Genomic DNA, 19,545 nt, shown 5'->3' on the forward strand with positions numbered 1-19,545 from the left:
TTGGGCAGGGAGAGTATGTCCTTTCTGATTTTCTTGTGTTTGGGTTCCCTAGCTGGACCTTCCAAGATTTTACCTAGTAAAATCTAAAAAGGGAGAAAAATAACAAACAAACCAAAAAACTGCAAGGCATCCTTCCCAGCATTATCCTGACCTCACTGAAATACTTCCTTGAATGAAAAGTTTATTTTCCTTCAGGGAAAGGAATAACAACATGCAAAGGTATCATGTAAAACTAATTTTTTTTCTTTATTGAAAATACATCTACAAAGTAACGCTTCTCAGTCCACACTGGGTACATGTGATATGCAGAGCCTGTGATGGGCTGGCAAGAGGGTCATCTCAGAGGATCTGCTTTCCATAAGAGATGGTTAGTATTAAAAAAGATCACACTGTGTAACAGAGTTAATTTGACATGATTAATTTTTGCTCTACTGGTGTCATGACAGCCATGGATAATACATTAAGTTTTGTAGTGTATTTCCCAAATAGAACCTTGACATTAAATGGTTATTCCACCACAGCCTAACGTTAACTTTTGTACACACATAATGCTTGCAATCTATATAAAAATATCTCTAATTGTGTATCAGAGGATGTATGTCTAGACTTTCAATCTGTTAGCATGATTAAGTCCATTCTTCACCATTTTCAGTCAGAAACTCAAACACAGTTGGTATTGTCTGTCAGCTCCCACTTCACATCTTTGACTGCATTTTCCTTAGAGGGTAAAAAAAAAACATTAATTTCCTCTAAACCTGGTAGCTGCCTTGCCTGAAACTAATGCCCCAATGTTTTTTTTTTCTTGGAACCACGCTGACATGGCTTCATATCGATTCATCTTCTACCATTTCTCTCATGGACACAAACACAATCAAATCAAACACCACTCCAGCTTAAGATTTTGAATGATTTTGTGAGTGATGTTCCAACACAAAGAAATATCTTGTTTTACCCATTCTAAGAAATTTTGAGGAGAGTCGAAAACCTTTTCAAATAAGAGACCACCCACCTGACTCTGGGATCTCTAGTAGAGACAGAGCTCATTCATTTGACTTGCTTAAAATAATATAAGAAGTGACCTTATATTTTAATCTGCAGACTTCCTTAGGGAATGATTTTTGAACCGAAGAGAAAGTGTTTCAGGTTTAAAAAAAAAAAAACCTCTTCCTTAAAGATGACTTATGATCTTGGTGTTTTAAAATCCTCTGTTTATAATGTCAACCATGCTCCATCCTTTCCTGGCTGGCTCTTTAGTGTTCCAAAGTAAGACGCGTAAGCACCCTTGCTAATTGATAGTCTTACTTTTTATTTTCTAAAAGTCTATTGTCAGTTGAGGAGTGGTGGGAGACATCCTTCCCAGAAGAGTCCCTTAAGTTTGGTAAGAAAGAAGGGAATACGGCCCCTCTTGGGAAGAACTAAGCAGAGTTTCACACACAATTCCACTCCTGGAATGCCTCCAGTCTGGTGACGTGTAACTGACATTTTGGACACAGGACCTCGTAAACCACACAGCCACCCCCACCCCCACTATTTAGAAACGTTCACTCGCAATAAATGTCTGCTTTGAAAGTCCCATGCTCCATGGAATGATCCATGCTACAGAACATTCTGAGGGGAATTGGAGGACATGCTCTTTCGTGGTGCCACCAGATGTTTGGACTGGAATCAATCATAAAGGCATCTAAGGAACTTGCTCATTTCATAGATGGGAACACTAAGGCCTAGAGATAAGACTTCATAACTTCCCCATGGCCACATGGAAATTTCTCTTTACATGCCTCCTTACAGCTGTGCTAGGTGTGTATTAATGTTGCCCTGCTACTAATAAAATAAGGACACAAATCATAGGAGGAAGTGGGGGGGGACCCTCTTAACATCCAACTAATAACCCATTGCTGATCAATTTGTTTTGTTTTGATCTTAAAACTGAATTGTATTCTGAAGGATTTTTCCACTCTGAAAGTTGATTTAAAACCATGATTTTAGCCTAGTATTTGTTTTGAGTCTTTAAATTATAAGATCTATCACATTTACAGGATTGTGTGCCACAGAAACTTGTAAGATCTGATCAGGACTATTTTTGATCTCAGTACCTTATTAGATAAGACTAACATGAAACGACTTAAAAATTTCAAGACTGGGATGAAAACTACACATTTTGGCCACTGCAAAATCCTCCCTTGATTTTGGATGAATACTTCCCAATCCTGTCAGGGCAGGGAGGAGAAGGGAGGTAAGGGGCTTCTGGCGAGAATGAGTTGTAATGAGATGGAAACATTGTATAATGGTTTTCAAACACCTGGTGCTCAAGGAAGCATTTCTTTGTGTTAGTCTACATCTTGGTCTCACTGTCCATGGATTTTTCAATTTCGCTTTCCTGGGAAATCAGTTGATATGGTTTCTTCATTTCATTCTCTTCAATGACTGAGTTACCCATTTCGACATCCCGGTTCTTCAGTTCATGTCGCGACAAGTGTTCAACAATGCCGGCTCCCAGGGAGTCTCCCAACACATTGGTGGTGGTGCGAAGGCGGTCCCTGGGGAAGAGCAGGGAGGCGTGAAAAACGAGGCTCCAGTAAACATCGTGAGATTTCAGCTCATGTTCTAACTAGCCAGCTAAATCATTGGGGCATCTCTTAAGTTCTGCTTCCCTGTCTCCTTCTATTTAAAATTAATCTTTGGTTCTCTTTCCTCCCTTTTACCAGAAGGTCTCAAATTGGACTCTAGAGACCCCTGGAGGTCCCTGAGGCAAAAACAATTTTCATAATAATGCCAAGATATTATTTGCCCCTTTCCATCTCACCTTCTCATGAATGTCTATCTAGTGGAGTTTCTAGAATACTACAACATAACACAAAAGTTAACAAAAGAGATTGAAGGCAGAAGCAGTTAGTCTTGTATTAAGCTAGATATTAAGGAGATCTGCAAAGATGTAAAATGATGTCATTCTTTCCCCTAAGTTTTTGGTTTGGAAGGTGGTATTTTTTCAGAAAAATGTTATATATGTTAACATGTAATGAATTTATTATTGTAATCTTTAAATGTATTCAACATTTTAAAAATGCCCAAGTTTTTCTAACATGATGAATATTGATAGATATGACCCATACAGATTAAAAGAGCTTTGGGAGTCCTCAATTTTTTAAATGTAAAGGGGTTATAAGACTAAAACCTTTGAGAAACATGGGTTTATGCTGTAAAAGTCTTCACATGAGTCGAGGAGGACTGTGGGGCAGATAGTGGGCCGAATGCTTCCTACGTACCACTGCATTTAATCCTCGTAGCACCACTGGGAGGTAGAAGACATTGCTGTCTTCATTTTACAGAGGAAACTAGGGTGGCTGGGTAACCCCCCAGGATCACACAGGGGCAGGACACAGGCCCGGATCCAAGTGACTGTGGATCTCAAGCTTCAGTTAATTACCTCCCCCCCTCCCCCCCCCCCCCCCACCTTATAGTGCCTTGAGCACTCTGAGCTTTTCGCGGTCATTAGATCTAGCTCACAGCCTCTATGTAGACTCTAGCACCTACTGCGTCCTTCTAGGCTTTCAACCTGGGCATCCTGGGGAGAAATTCTGTAAGTGGAAGGGAAAGAAGAGGAGCGGAACGTGTCAGTCGAAAGGGTGAGGGGAAAAGGGCCGAGGGATAGGCCCTAGAGGTTAGGGTCTAGGGTACTGTTCTTGGAATTTTCCCCAGAGCCAAAAATCAATTCCACTTAATGACGCCAGCTCTCTTCCCACTGTCTTCAGGGCTCCCTGTGGGGATCAGATGGGAACATCCGCCCTGTATTACGCCATTGGAATGGGAAGCACAAGGAGAAAGTCTGAGCCAGCCTGGGAGGCCCACACTTCTGTCCCGGCTGCCATGGGGACATGTTGTGCAATTCAGAACTGACTTCGCTAATTTATGTTGACTTTGCAGACAGTGGGTTTCCCAATCCCCAAATGGCTTTATGGAGTGAGAAGTGTTAACAGCCAGATGTGCCTTGTGGGCTGATAAGGGGGTGAGTGTGCATAGAGTCTGGGACTCAGGCTCCAGATAGCCGCCGGGATCAGGCAGGGAGCACAATTTAATTACAGGTCAAGCTGCCCCTCTTCCTGGAGCCCTTTGGCAGGGGTGCCAGGCTGCCTGGTGTCCTAAGATGACAGAGGGGCCCCCACGACGGCAAGCCGGATGATGCAGTCCGAGTGTACTCACAGGAACCAGTCCACTGCGATGATGAGTGTGATGTCGTCGGTGGGCAGGCCCACAGATGTCAGCACAATGACCATGGTGACCAGGCCTGCCTGAGGAATCCCAGCTGCCCCAATACTGGCAGCCGTTGCTGTGATGCTGTTAGAGGAAGTCCCCAAACAGAAAACCTTTGTTTAAATCTCCCCAAATAGAGAGCAGACCCTATAAAACATGCACAGTGGTGGTGTCTGACTTGCCAAGTTAACATGAGAGGACACACTTCAGAAAATTGTAAATGAGATTGTTAAAAAACCCACTGAGTTAATAAGCATATTAGCTAATACTTATCAAATGCCTATTATGTGCCTCCTGATATGTGAAGCATGGCTTACCTCATTTGCTTCTTGCAACAACCCTTCGGGAGTTGGTCCTACTATTACAGCCTTTTCTAAATCCAGAACCTTGTACCTAGATATTGGGTTGGCCAAAAAGTTCTTTTGGCCTTTCCCCTACGATGTTATAGAATACTTCCTCATGTACCTGAAAGTATTTTATAAGGTCTAAAATACTGTACAGTTATAATAACAATTTATTTCTAATACTTCCTCTATTCAAGCAGAGGACTGTAAGGACTACTGAACTTGTATGGCCACTGTGGTCAGGAAAAAAAAAAAATCAAATTTATGAATCCAAAAGCAACATGATTTATGAACGAAGTTCTGTAGCACTATCAATATTTTTTACAGAGGCGATGTGAATTTCATTTGTAAGGCACATAACCCACCTGGAACTCAATTTGTTAAATATCTATTTGATAGGCTTATGTGATAACGTGAAAATGTTTTATGAGTAGATATGAAGTGGTATTCATACAGTAATAAGTCTGTGGAAGAGACTGTTCATGGTTCCCTCACATCGTCCCCCTTGTATAGTACCAAGTGTTCTACAGAGTAAGGGACCAGAGCTTGTGGTTGTGTCATCCCTGGGTGTTACCCTCAGCCAGGTGGCCCTGATCACTAGCTCATCATTTAAAGGCATTCTTAAGAAAATGTCATGTAGAATATTCCTTGTACCTGATTGTAATAATCTGTCCAAAGTTCAGTTCAAAGTTGTTAACTTGAGCAATGAAAATGGCAGCCAAAGCCTCATAGAGGGCGGTCCCATCCATGTTGATGGTGGCCCCTACCGGGAGCACGAATCTGGTAACGCGTTTGTCCACGCCATTGTTCTCCTCCAGGCACTTGAAGGTGATGGGCAGGGTGGCGGAGCTGAGCACAGTGAAACAGGACACGTCAGATGACCATCCTGACGATGTGAAGCATGGCTTACCTCATTTGCTTCTTGCAGCAACCCTTAGGGAGTTGGTCCTACTATTGTGCCTGTCTGTTTTAGTACTTTGGACAGAGTTCCTTCCTCTCCCATATTCTAAATTAAAGGGAACTAAGTCAGCACTATTATAAATAGGGGAGCAGGATTAGGAACAGTGGGTCCCCTCACTGCATCATTTGACAGCTCTCCTGCTTCTAGGTTCCTCCATGAGGCATTGCTTGTGATTACTCCCCAACCCCCTCAAGAAGAGCAAGTGCCGATGCTCTGGCATCTCAGGTAAACGGCGGCTGGACAAGGGAGATGAGAGTGGGCAGGAAAGGACAGTTGATTTCTATTTTTCCCCTACAAGTGTGTATAGCCAGCCACTCCCTAAATCCCAAATCAGTCTGATTAGCATCAAACAGCCAATGCATGTGTCTGGATGTTTAAAACATGGAAAAAATGCACCCTGTCACTCCAATCTGAAGGTTCTGGTTCAAAGTAAGGTTTGAAATATATTTTCTGATAGGAATAAGCCATGGATGTATCTATACCTGGAGGAAGTTCCCAGAGCTGTGATGAGTGCTTGCAGCAACCCTCCGATGAAAATCCAGGGGTTTTTCCGTGTCACCAGGAAGTACAGGAGGGGTAGGACAACGACGGCATGGATGAGCAAGCCCACGATGACTGTCACTGTGTACATGGCCAGCTGTCCCCCAATCACCCCCATGTCTTCCATCTCAACAATTTTCCCTGCAATCAGGAAGAGTATGCCCAGAGGGGCGTACCTATGTAGAAGCAACACATGCACAGTTGGAAGTCTGATTTCCAACAAACTGTTTCACAGAAATTACCAAGTGATAAGAAAAAGTCAATGAGAGTTGATTTTCCAACTTTTCTGCCCAGGATACTATGAGGGCTTGCAGAAATTATGAACTTCTTTCTTTCCTTTTTAAAAATATAAATTTAAATATAAATAGTACTTTAGGCTTTCCTTTCACTCAGAATTTCTTTAGGTTGTTTTTTTTTTTCTCCAAAACCAAGAAAAATGGTAGGTTCAGAGGTTTTGTTACTTACCTCCTTTTTTCCCTAAATACCTCGGTCACTTTGGGGGTGCTCAGATGCCATCCACTCTCTGAGCCCTCCCCACCACCTCCTACTAAATACCCTGAACAGTCAGAATCCACTGAACCAATTTCCAGACATCTGGGTGGGGCAGGGGGGGGGCAGCATTTCCCATATCAGAGACTGATTTCCAAGCTAAAGCAAGATGTATAGCATGCCATTTCAGTGTTTTAGATTTGCAGTCAACTCTCTTTATCAAGGACCACTTTTATTGGTTTTTCCTATATTACAACCTTGTTACAATATTACATACTTAGTATTAATTTTTTTTACTTAAATAAATGTACTATAAGAGGAAATTATATGTTACAGTGCAAATGAAAAACTAACACCATTTGCGATGAGTAGAAGGCAATCATAAAATAAATTCACAGCTATCAAAGCTAATAACATGCATGTATGTACTTCCACAATCAGGTTATAAGTGCTCTACTTAAGCAATTATTATCCACAGGCTGCTACTGCTATTTGCATTCCTTCTTCTAGATCTTGCTCTACATCTGAGCAAGAATTAACATCGGAGACATGAAATGGATTGTATACATTGAATCAAGGCTGTGCTGCCTGGCTTTCAACTCTCTTTGTCTGAAGTATGCTGTAAACTACAACCCAACTCCCATTACCATAAACAGAGAAGTTGATCACCCTTCAGGAGGAGGGTCTGTTGGGAACTGTGGAGGACTTCTTTCATATTGAAAAATACAATGGTTCTTTTAAAAGCCCTTTAAAAACACAGGCCAGGAAAGTATAAGAGTACCTGTTTTCAGAAATGTAATAACTCAATGTTGAATGTGCAGGCAAAATGTACAGCTAGAAAAGCTACATGTGAGGTTCATTCAGCAGCCTTGAATAGACTTCTTTCATAAAAGAGGTGAAAGGTAGAGGCATTTTAATAATATGAAGATAAATGTCCACTTTCAGTCCTGCCAAGGTTTCCAAAGAGGGCCCCCAGCATTTCAACAGGGACGCCTGTGGAGACCGCACTCTGATCATCTTTGTGTTTCCAACTTCATATCCATCTTGTACAAACTCCTGAAAAATGGATTCTCTGGGCTTCGGTGGCAATAAAGACCAAGGATATTTTTAATCATGTTGGTGAGTGCTTTTCTTAGAAATGGATGCCTTCCTGCCTCAGGTGCCAAGAGGGAGTCTGGATTAAAAATAAAGGATAAAAGGAAAGCAACCCTCACAGGAGGTTTAAACCAATCACTGGGTTCTTCCCTGCTGGGGAGAGTTTACTTTTCCAAGGTCAGTGTTCCTCTGTGGATTTAGTCTTTTCCTTTGTCTCCTGCTCTCAACTTTCTTTGAAGGAAGTTTTGTTATAAATTGTGGCTTGGCTTTCTATAACACTTCCCATGAGTCTCTCACACTAGCTGCAGAAGGGCCATTTACACTTCCTTCTTAGGACTGAAGTGGAGGAGAGGAAAGCTCACTTTTTCTGATGGTTCAGGGGCCTCTGCTTTTCCCTATCCTGGGAATGTGATTCTCACTACTTTGTATACCTAGCTTCTCCTGGTCTCAGATCTCAGCAAAAAATGTCATCCATCTCTTCAGAGGCCTTTCTATCCCAACCAAGGCAAATTTTAAGCCTCCTCCTCAGTTATTTTTTTTATTATACCACATGATATTATATAAAATAAAATCTCATGTTTTATTTTATTTTTTCTCCATAGTGCTTATGACTCAAGCATATGGTTGATTTGTTTAAGAATATAAGATCCACACAAAATGATATTTAAGAAAAAAAAAAAAAAGAATATAAGATCCACACAAAGTCCCACTGTATAGCTCAGGAAACTATATGCAATATCTTATAATAAACTATAATGGAAAAGAATAAAAAAAAATGTAAGATCTAGGACATCCTTGTCTGTTTTCCTCAGTGCTATATCCATAGTGCCTGGCATTAAATGCTTGGTATACAGGAGATAATAAAAAAATATGTATTGAATGAATAGTTAATTAGTTATAAAAGAGGAATGAGCAATGGGATGCCATCAGCACTGGAGTAAAGGAGTTGACGCCTTTCAAAACCAAGGAAGCAAACTAATGAAGAGAGGTTCACAGATACGTTCAAGGCTACTACCAGCCCAGAAAGTCACTGATTTTCTAATGCTTACCCGGATGAAATCTTTGCAATTGGCCATCCTGCCTGGTGGCATCTTCCTCAGAACAGAACACAAGTTGATGGCAATAAGCATCTTCTATAGAGCATACAGAGCAAATGGAAATACATACCACATGATCACTGCTACCAGTCTCATGATGGCTTCGTTGAGAGAATCAAAGAACTCTCGCAGGGCCTGGCCCTGCTCCTTCATGTTTCCAATCACAAATCCGAAGCACATGGAGAAGACAACTAGTCCCAGGGCATTGACCCCATTCACAGACCCCGGGACTGGGACTAACTCTTCTGTGATCCTCGTCAGAGTCTCCATGGCCTCTGACACATTGTTTATCACGGCGCCCACGAGTGTTTCATTGGGCTGGATGGGCACTTTAAAGCTCCTCTTCTCATAGTTGGTTTTAAACTTAAAAAAAAAGGACACAACAGTGATGAAAGACAATTTTTCTTTTCTTCTTTGTACTTTCTGCTTGCATTTTCCGTAATGATATACATTACCCTGAATTCAGAGAACTGTTATAGAAAGTATCTGTCTATCTATATCTATCATCTATCTAATCTGTGACAAACCTCTACTACTTCTTCAGTACAGACACACACACACACACTTAAATATACAGCAAATCATAACAGGAAAGAGATTGAAGATGTTGGAGTAAACATATACATGTTTCTGAAACCCTAATAAAATGACTGTGATAGGTATTTTAAAAATTAAAAGATATTCACAATGATCCTTGTATCCTCTATGGGTTCATGTTATGGGATCATTGGCAAATCACCTAACCTCCCTTTGGTCATATCCATAGCAAAACAGGGGTCACCGGGCTGGCTCTACCTCACAGGGTTGTTGTAATGATCAAATTAAACAGAATATATGAGATCATCTGGTAAATTAAAACAGATTTTAATGTTGGCTAATGGTATTTACATATAAAGCTCTTCTGGGACTAGACTTAGTTGGAGATTTTGGTGAGAATTAAAAATTCTAATCTCCCCAAACAACATTCCTCCAGGTATTCCTGATTGTATCAGTTCTTAAGAAGAGGTGCTTGATTGGTGAGGATGACAACCCACTTCTCAAGTCTATAGAGGAGTTTCTCCTCTTACTCAGGAAATGATCGTGAGGCTTCCCTGTTTGCCCTGTGATTAGGAATCCCCCTGCCAATGCAGGGAACATAGGTTCAATCTCTGGTCCAGGAGGATGTCACATGCTGTGGGGCAAATAAGCCAGTGTGCCACAACTACTGAGCCTGCGTGTTGCAACCAGAAAGTAGTTCCTGCTCGCTGCAACTAGAGAAAGCTTGTGAGCAGCAATGAAGATCCAGGAAACCATAAATAAATAAATAAATCTTAAAAGAAAAAAAGGGAGATGGTCTTTATACCAAAATTTCTGCATAGATGCCCCAGACAGAAGATGCTGAGTGTATTACTGTGGCCATTTGAAACAAGCCCATGTCTTTATGATTTTAATAAGAACAGAATTTCTGGCCTTCACGTTGATGGTACTGAAGCACCAAAGAAAGTTTCTATGGATACTTTCAGCATCTATGGATGTTGACTGGATCTAGAGTCTAGGGGAAGAAAGCACAGCTGTACATGGAATGCTTGGCCATCACTTTACTAAGAGTATTGGCAAAGTATGGGAGACTTTTTTTGTCCAGTGGGAAACTATAATTTCCAAACAAGGACATGGCTAGCTGTCAATACTGCAGACATAGCCCTAAACAATCAGTGGCATTGCAGTGTAATTTTAACAAAGAAACTGGCCCCCTTCTGTCTCTTATTTCAGTCAAATCTCTGTTCAACTGGGGTGCTTATGCATTTTAGTGCACCCCAATTTTAGACTGTCTAGGGTGAATTTTCAATCCAACTAGCTTTTCCTGCACCTCCAACTCTTTCCCCTAAGACACAGTTTGCAGCCTACACAGAAATTGCAACCTCACTTGCATTCTGATTTAAGACAAATAGATCTGGGAAGATACATTTGCTTCTCCTTTAAAATCGTGTAAGTGCTATCCAAAACCAAATATTGAATACAATAAATCTGCGTGAGTCAGCACTTTTCCTAGTGCTGCTAGAAATCAACGTTTTTGAATTTGTCCAGTGCCAGCTGACTAACTGGAAGAATCAGCCCCATGGTGCTGGGGTTGGCTGGATGGATTGAAAGGGGATTATTATTTATGGTTACAGTTGTTTTGAATAAAAGAGTTAGATTTTGGCTTGTCAGCCTTTTTTTTTCCTTTTTTTAAAGAAAGAATTCTGTTTGAATTTTGCAGTTAGTGCAAACTTGACTATTAAAAATGGTCAATACAAATTTTAAAAGGGGAAAAAAGTGAAGAATGGAAAACTTGGTCTTCCATGAGGTCAGGGTTTGGTTTTGTTTATTTTACAGATCCCAAGCACAAGGGTTAGGGTAAAGTGACACCATCTGGGGAAATGTTTGGGAACTACTATTTAACAACTATAATGTCTAATTGTTTCCCTCTTAATATTTTGGGTAACAAAGCTTTTTTTTTTTATTCAGTTGAGGTTAGAATGAGCTTTACTCATTTTATCCCCTAATAGTAAAATGTATTTGTGTGTTCAACACAGAGAGCCAAGGGTTGCTTGGATTTGGTGCTAAAAGGAACTGGAGCTCACTACAGCCTCCTGGGAAGTGTCGCATCAGCTTGGATACCACTTTCCAGGACAGGGAACAGAATGTAGAAGCAGAAAGATGACAGAATTTGGAATCAGCACAATAGGTTTGAATTCTGGGTCTGGCATTTACCACTTGTGAAATCGTATGCCTGTTACATGACCCCTCTGAATGATCATAGAAGAGTTGCCTCAATGATGAAATGAAGACAATCATACTCAACATATTTACCTGGGGAGCAAATATAACATTAGTGCTTGGCACTGAGCAGACATTCAATATGTGATGGTGGCTATCCTTTCTGACATGGTTCCTCCTTTAGAATCCATAAGGCCCTTAACAGACTTTTAAAAAACACAACCCACTGACTTTTAAAATCAAACCCAGAAACTTGAATAATCTCCCTAATCTTTGAAGCAAGTTGTAAATATATCTTATACTGGAGTTTGTGTGCTTGGTGAGCTTTTGTGTATGGGACATGGAGGAAGGGAGAAAGTCTCCTGATTAGCCTTCTTAACAATTAACAGAGACTTAATGAGCCATTTGTATGCAAGACATATAGTGTCTGGAAACTAATAAGCCTTCAATACAAGGGAAGACTCCTCCCTCCTCTCCCTACAAGGGAAGACCCCTCCCTCCCCTCCCAATTCCCCAGAAAACTCTAGTGCTTTCCATCTAGTTGGCAAAGGAAGTGTTTCTTATTGCAGGGAAACAGGAAAAAAAAGTAAATTCAATTAAAAATACAGCCACACTGTGTTTGCCAAAGAGGAATTTCAAGGGGGAATTCATGGCTGTAGAGTATTTACCTGTTTAAAGCAAGCTTCTACCAGATTTGGAGGGAACATATTCCTGCAAAGAAAATAATGATCACTTGAAATTTTTCCAAATAATAAATTAGTTCCTTAAATACCTTTTCATTGTGTGTAAGGTAAAGATTGCATCCAACTAAGCAGCAAATGGAAAAAGAGAAAGATTTTGGTAGATAGTTTTGAAATGGGACATAGGTCATCCCTAAGTGTGGTCCATGTAGTTCATATTTTTCAGTTTAAGACCCAAATTCAATTCATCCGTCCTTTTGTCAGACAAATGAATTTTTAAAATTCAGACATCAAACCTTGCTGCCAAGAAGAACCCAAGTGAAAATGGAAATGCCTTTTAGCATAAACATTCTGGTTGACTGGGGGGTCAATAGGGGTCATTCAATAGGGGTCATTTCAGTATCACGCTGGGTATTTAGGGACCAAACGTTCTGAATCAAATGACATTTGATTTTGGACATTTGAAATGACATTGGAATTTTCTTCTTCACAAAGTCCTCCCAAAGAACGCTAGGGGATGAGATAACGACTCTGAATGGTTAGAGCTTCTAGCCCTTTGGTAACCAACAGGGAGATGGCCCACAGAACTTGAAGCTGGGGCCCAGGTGGCAGGATTTGTCATTTCCTCAGACCAGTGTCTGTGCTCGTGATGGGGAAGGAATAAGAGTCAGCATTCTCACTGGGGAATTTCTAACCAGCTGTGTGACCTTGGGTGACTCGTGGCATCCATGCAGGTCCCATTCTACTCATCTGTTAGAGAGGAGATGTGTTTAACTATCACCAGGGCTCCAAGATGGAAGCCTGTGGAGGAGACAGGACGTGGGCAGCTGGTCAGAGTCTGAGATTCCAGCAACTGTAAGTCATCGATCATATGTTAAGGCTATAAACTCTTGTCTCTTCTTACTGCCTAGACCATCCTGTTTCTTTGTTCTTCCCATCTATGCTCTCTGGGTCTGTTGCTATGAACCCTGAGGTAAATGTTTAGGAGATTCCAAGATAAATGCTCAAACCAGGTGTATGGGGGAGGATAGGTGAGTCTTATACTTGTCACTGGGGCAAGGAGGGGCAGAAAAGCACCAGAGAATGACAAGATCCCAACTCTTTAAATAAGGAGTAGAAATTATACATAAAGAGAATATAATAAAATACTCCCAATCCAAACTACCTGGAGGTAAAATCCTTGAAAATAAATGGTGAAAAGTTTTAATTAACTTTAAATTAACTTTAATTAATTTAGTAGGAACTAAATAAAATCATTGTCATTAGGTGCCAACTTGGTATGAACTGAAACAGAACGGCTTATGAAACAGAACGGCTTATAATTGCCATTAACTCCCTGGAAAAGGCTTTCAAGAGGGGGCTGTATAGTGCTTACACACAGATGCTACAAAGTCACTCGTGGTAGGTATTGAGAGGTGCTGCTAAAGAGGTCCTTTGTTGCCCAACTCACTCGTGAACCTACTGGTCCCATTCCTTGAGATGGCATGGCAGACTGAGTTGCTAGGAGGAGCTGCTTTCAAATGGCCAGTGGGGGGATCCTAGAGTAGACATCTAGGACTGGCAAGCCAGTCACTCTGCAAGTAGGTCGATTGGGAAGTAAGGAGGAAAGAGCTAGGTTTGGGAAGACAGCCTGGATGGGCTGCTGGCTGGACTGCTGAGCAGGTGGGACAACTCGAGGTCTGTGCTAGGGTATCTTCCACTTGCCCTTCTCCATCTACCCTCCATCCTGCTCTGCGCCTGCAAGCCTGCCCCTTTGCCTTCTGGCTTCCTGTTGGGTTTGTCCAGTGGGAGGTGCTGACAGATTGCAGAGAGCAGTGGGAGAGAGACGTGGATGTATAGGTTCTTCCAGCTCTCTCTCTTGGCAGGTTGGGCAATAGCTCCCTTCCTCCAAATTAGAGCTCCAGCCCCTGTCCTTGGTGGCCTATCCCAAGGCTACAGCTCATCCTGAGTTCTAGGAATAGCTCCCTTCCTGACTTCAAAGCAACAGGTGGTAACAAAACAATTTCCTATTGCTGATAGTCCCCGAGTGTCTCACCATCACTTGTAGGTTCCCTTAACCCTGCCCCACCTTTGCACGCCCTGTTCAGTGATCCTTTTGAGCCTGCAACATGCTTCCCTCCAGGACCTGACCCATGCAAAAGCAAATGTGGATAGAAAGCAGGCAGGGAGGTGCCAGGATCAAATTTGGGCTTACTTCTCAGTTCTGTGTAAAACAGACTATATCATTGGGTCTGTTTCAAGTAACAGATAAAACTAATTTGTAATCACTGTATGGTTTGCATATAAAAACAATGCTAAAGAAGTCATCCTTTAATCTTTTATTATTGATTTGCCAAATCCTTTCTTCATAGATAGTACAAAAGGAAAATCTTAGGACAGGTGAGATCAGATGACCTCTAAGGTCCCTTCTGGAAATAAATTGTTGTGTATAATAGATGGTGATACAGATCACAAGTTCCAAATTAGAAGAGTCCAATGAACAGACTATACTTGGGGGAAAAAAATAGCCTTAAAGAGTAAGACTTGAGAAAAGTAGGTCAAGAATTATTGAAAGGCATTATGCTAAGTGGTAGAAGTCAGAAAGAGACGAATACTGTATTATTATCACTTATATACATGGAATCTAAGAAGCACAGCAAACTAGTGAGTATAACAAAAAAAGCAAGACTCACAGACACAGAGAACTATGGTTATCAGTGGGGAGAGGGAAGGTGGAAAGGGCAATATAAGGGTAGAAGAGTAAGCAGTACAAACTACTAGGTATAAATTAAGCTACAAGGATATATTGTACAGCACAGGGAATAAAGCCAATATTTTATAAGTGGAGTATAACCCATAAAAAATTTGAATTTCTATGTTGTACATCTGTAACTTATGTAATTGCATAGCAATATACTTCAATAAAAAATCATACACAGAAAAGAACTATTGATATTAATATTCCGAGATGAGCTGCATAGTTAAGAGGACTGAGTGCTCAGGTTCTGAATCCTAAAAGCAGGGCTCCTAAATCTTTATCTTTTCCTTGCTCTTTTTATCTCTTTCACATGAGATCAGAAAATGGATCCTTACTTCCATTTCTGTTAGATGTGATCTTCATTTCAAGCCCAGCAGGATTGGTTCAGTTGGATACCTCTTCTAGGGTTTGATCAGCTCCCCCTAAAAGAGGAGAGGTGGCCAAAATATACCCAAAAGGATGGGCTTGCAAGGACGTACCTGATCAAGTCCAGGAAGGCGTCTGCAGCTGTCACCTGTACAATTTTGCCTTCTCTGTGCATGTTTTCCTTTGTGCCCTTCCCAGGATGGATGATGATAACAATGATTATGCCAATCACCACGGCAATGATGGTCGTAGTCATGTAATAGACTACAGCTCGCATCCCCATCTTTCCTGATGCCTTACTATCTAGGGCCGCCATTCCTAGGGAAGGCAAACAGAAGGAGATTTTCAGGAAATCAGTTCATGGAATTGTCCAGTGGAAGGTAATGGGAAGAGCATTTCCTTTGTCACTCCCCAACCCTCTCCCACCCAGCAATGGGATTTTATACATGTTACAAGAACTTGGCACCAAATTAAATCAGGGCATCACAAAAGGTGAAGGGAAAAAGCCACAGAATGGCTAGGCACCAGCTGTGTCAGCTAACACGTGATCACCCATTTTCTGCCCCAAGAGTTGATTTCACATGACTCTCTGATGGTTTGAAGGGGCAATCAAATTCTTTCCTAGGTTGTTACTAGTTGGGGAAGCTGTGAGTGTGAATTAATGAGTATTGTGTGTGTGTGTGTGTGTGTGTATGTGTGTGTATGTGTATGAAGAGATACCTTAAAAAAGATTTCTGGCAGGATAATCTAAGCATATCTCAAGTTTTGAGCACTCTGCAGACTCACACCGAGTAACTACCATTAAATTCTTTTATAAGAATGATTATTTTATGTATGCACTTGTAAGATTTTTTGGATTTTTAATGTAAAATTTAAGCTATTATTCTAATCGCTTACTGAGTTATCTTCAATTTACATTTATAGTAGGCCAAAGTTCTCAAATAGCTTCTCTGTTGTTTCATTTTATCTCATCAGCAGTTTTTAAAAACAGTAATTTTGGTGGGGTTCTTCTCATTTTTGCTCTCTGCCTTCCTCCACCTTGTCCCACAGGCCTGGCATACCTTATCTCACGTGAAAACATTCTTCCCCTCTTTTTCAGGACATCTTCAAAGTCTACCTCAGGCAAGGCATGGTCCTCTGTGAGAGAGGAGGCATGATGGTGAATGTTTCCCTAACTGTTCTAGCAAATGGAGCACATCTCCGTGCCTCTTGAGATGGAAAAAAATTGGAAATAATCCAAAACTCTCAAAAGATTAAATTTTCTTAATCATAATATGGGCTCTTCTGTTTCATTAACCATTTCCTCATTTCTCTTTTTTCTTTCTCCTCCCCAAACTTCCTAAAACACTAAGATCCAATTATAGCATCATCCAATCATAATTAATCAAACTATTTAATTAGGCAAAATCATAATTTTATAAATACATTAAAAGTTTACTGTATTACTGTACATTAAAAGTTACTGTAGCTCAGTGATCAGTATCAGACTCTAACAGTGGTTCAATATGCAGGTAGTGATTCTGTTTATATCAATGTGTTTAGAGTAAGGTAAAGTATATTGGAAAAAGATAATGTCCATGAATGCCAGAAAACTGACTGGGTTTGCCCCCAAACCTTGATACAATGGTAGTGAGCTTATATGGGAATTGAAGCCAAGATCTCCAATTTATAATTTCATGTGTATTTGAATCAAATCATTCATAATTTTCATAATAAGCACTTACTACTTGCTATGTTCTTATTTTTAACAACAATCTATAAGGCAGATTAAAAAGCAATTAAGTAACTTTCTCAGTTCTTAGTACCAAGTAAAATGAAGTGGGAACTTGAACTCAGATCTTATGTAACTGAATTTAGTGTACTTTCTGCCCCTGAGAAAACCAGCTACAGCTCCCACAAACGAGTAAGCCAATTTTGGTTTTAAGGCACTGAAGTTAGCTTCTTTTATCCTTGCCCTAGGTTTCTTGAAACCTAGGGTTAATACCCACTTGTGGGGGTGGCGCCACTTCAACACTTTACCATCATTAGAAATGGGCTAATCTGTTCTCAGTCCACGTGGTCCCATCCCCCCAGGTTCATCCGCAGGTCTCCTATGGCGTCTCAGAATATCTTGACTTTCCTGTGCTTGAAATCATTTCTCCCAGAAGGGGCCCACTCTCTTTCCCATCATTGCCTGAGCTCGTCACCACTGAAGCCTGCAATTCTTCGGCGGGCGAGTGGTGTGGGCACAAAAGGCCGGATATCTCTGCTAGGGGTACCAGGCGGCAGTATTCTCTTCCTCCGAGACGCTTTCTTTCCCTCTCGCCTTCTATTCTGTGGTGCTGTTCCGTTCTCACGCCAACTCTTCTCTGCCGCTCCTGCCCACTACTCCCGACCTATAGCTATTCAGAGAGAGCGCTAAGTGGTCAAGGCACAGCACTGGAAACCAACGTGGCAGACAAAGGGGAGGCTTAACTCTCCCTCCCTCCCACCGCCGGGGAGGGCTGGGGAATGTGATTCCGGAATTCACAGCTACAGGGCCATCCGCTCTAGGAAACAAAGTTTATAGGTGGTTTTTTTTTTTTCCTTCTTTTTTTAAATAAAGTTAATAAAAAAAGGAAACCAATGAGTATTTACTCCATACTTTCCAATTGTGAAATAGATGAAGACAAACACTGAAGCATTTATTTTAGCAATGAGCCCAGAAGGAGAATCGATGGTCAAATGAGAGGCCTCACCAACCTCTGCATATTGACCCTGATCCTGTGAAAGAGGATAAAGCAGCAACTGCTAACGTTTTAGAAAAGGCAGGGGTGTGTGCGGGTATCTTTATTAACCAAATCTCCGTGGAGGTCCTTCTTCTAAAAGGGTCTGGTGTCCCATGAGGGGCTGCTTGCTGACTTCTGCTCTGGGTACCCCCGTGCCCCCTCCCCTCCTCCTTCCAACTCTAGACTCTCCCCTTTTCTCTGAGTAGGGTCTGTCAAACTAAAGGGACCGCTAGAAGCAAAGCCACACACCGTCATCAGGGCAAGGGTAGGATGGACGGGGACAATCTGTCACACTGGGTCTGCAAGAGAACAGTCTCGATGCTAAAGGAGCAAAGGAAATAGAGGAAAAGCTCTGGAAGGCAAAACTCGACACGAGCAGGCTGCCATTCTTCCTGTCTCTCACCCCAACTCTGGGGCCATCTCCTTTCTCCAGCCTCCCGAAATTCCAGACAAAGCGCTGCACACAAATGTCAGAGTGTCTGGGCACAAGGGTAAAGCACTAAATCACTTGGTAGAAAAGAGAACTCTGGCAGGAAGTGCTCTAAATGTTTGAGAAGGGGGAAGTCTGCATTGAGCCTCGTCATTTGAAAATATATGGAGGAAAAGGACCCTGGGGTGAGGGCAAACGAGGTCACTTGGGTATGCAGGTACTCGTGGGAGTATGTTATGACAACTATGTGTTCATCTAAATACGTATGTGAGAAACACATTCCAGGGCAAGTAGTAAAGATAATGATCTTAACTGGTCCCCTTTTCTTCATCTGATCTGGGCTTAGCTGAACCAATCCCATTCAAGACATCCTGACATCTTTATTATGAAAACAATCTGTCATTGGAATTGAGATCCTCTTGAACCCAAAGAAATACTATACTGCCTATTAATTACAGTTCTGCCGTAGTTGCTCCAACTACAATGACATGTTTGTAAGTTTATACGTTTTGTATATTTTGAGTTAATTTTTGTGCTGATCCACTAAATCACTCACCAAAGTCTTCCTCTCACCAGTGGCACATATTCATCTAATTTCATGACAACTGTATGCTGCAGATATTGTTGATACCATTTTAAAGGTAAAGGGACAAGAGACCAGAGAAGTTAAGTGACTTGCCCAGTGTTGCATAGCTAGTAAACAGTAATGGCAGGATTTGAAGCCACACTCTAAGGGAGTATCCTTTCTACTATACCTCAATCCTTATGGACAAGCTAGGAGTCACCCACATTCCATGCGCTTTTATCCATACAGGCTTTCCCTAACTTTATTGCATTTGAATTCAATGTTGAAATGAGCCATCTGGCTAGAAGAAAATTGCATACAGGGAGGTAACTGTGGAAAAACTCTGACATTCCCCCACCTTGGGGGGAAGTGGACCACACTGGTCACCAGAAGGACTAGCTAGAGAACAGATCAATCCATTCAAATTCCTCATGATTCCTAGAAAAAGAGCCCAGAACATGTTCTAATGGAGGATAGAGGGTCATGGATATTTGCCGACTGTGGGCACAC

The 19,545-nt window shown here is 41.4% G+C and overlaps 1 protein-coding gene and 1 long non-coding RNA gene across 4 annotated transcripts in view; one reads left to right on the forward strand and one right to left on the reverse strand.

Moving 5' to 3' along the window:
- Window positions 1-222: 222 nt before the first annotated feature.
- SLC1A3 (solute carrier family 1 member 3) overlaps window positions 223-19,545 on the reverse strand; it is an 81,579-nt gene continuing 62,256 nt past the window's right edge. For both annotated transcript variants that reach the window (XM_061129945.1, XM_061129946.1), the window contains 7 exons: window positions 15,407-15,611; window positions 12,179-12,221; window positions 8,845-9,137; window positions 6,036-6,269; window positions 5,247-5,441; window positions 4,198-4,332; window positions 223-2,537 (listed from right to left, as the gene is read on the reverse strand). In XM_061129945.1, coding sequence (XP_060985928.1) covers window positions 2,333-2,537; window positions 4,198-4,332; window positions 5,247-5,441; window positions 6,036-6,269; window positions 8,845-9,137; window positions 12,179-12,221; window positions 15,407-15,611 — 1,310 coding nt within the window. In that variant the 3' untranslated portion in view covers window positions 223-2,332. The remainder of the gene's footprint in view (window positions 2,538-4,197; window positions 4,333-5,246; window positions 5,442-6,035; window positions 6,270-8,844; window positions 9,138-12,178; window positions 12,222-15,406; window positions 15,612-19,545) is intronic.
- LOC133046870 (uncharacterized) lies at window positions 12,475-18,121 on the forward strand. Of its 2 annotated transcripts, XR_009690582.1 has the most exons (4): window positions 12,475-13,045; window positions 13,457-13,591; window positions 15,492-15,673; window positions 16,393-18,121. It is a non-coding gene; the product is annotated as an uncharacterized LOC133046870 (long non-coding RNA). The 2 variants fall into 2 exon arrangements; XR_009690581.1 differs by lacking the exon at window positions 13,457-13,591.

Source organism: Dama dama, chromosome 25 (genome assembly GCF_033118175.1).
Source record: "Dama dama isolate Ldn47 chromosome 25, ASM3311817v1, whole genome shotgun sequence".
In the NCBI taxonomy this organism is placed as follows: domain Eukaryota; kingdom Metazoa; phylum Chordata; class Mammalia; order Artiodactyla; family Cervidae; genus Dama; species Dama dama.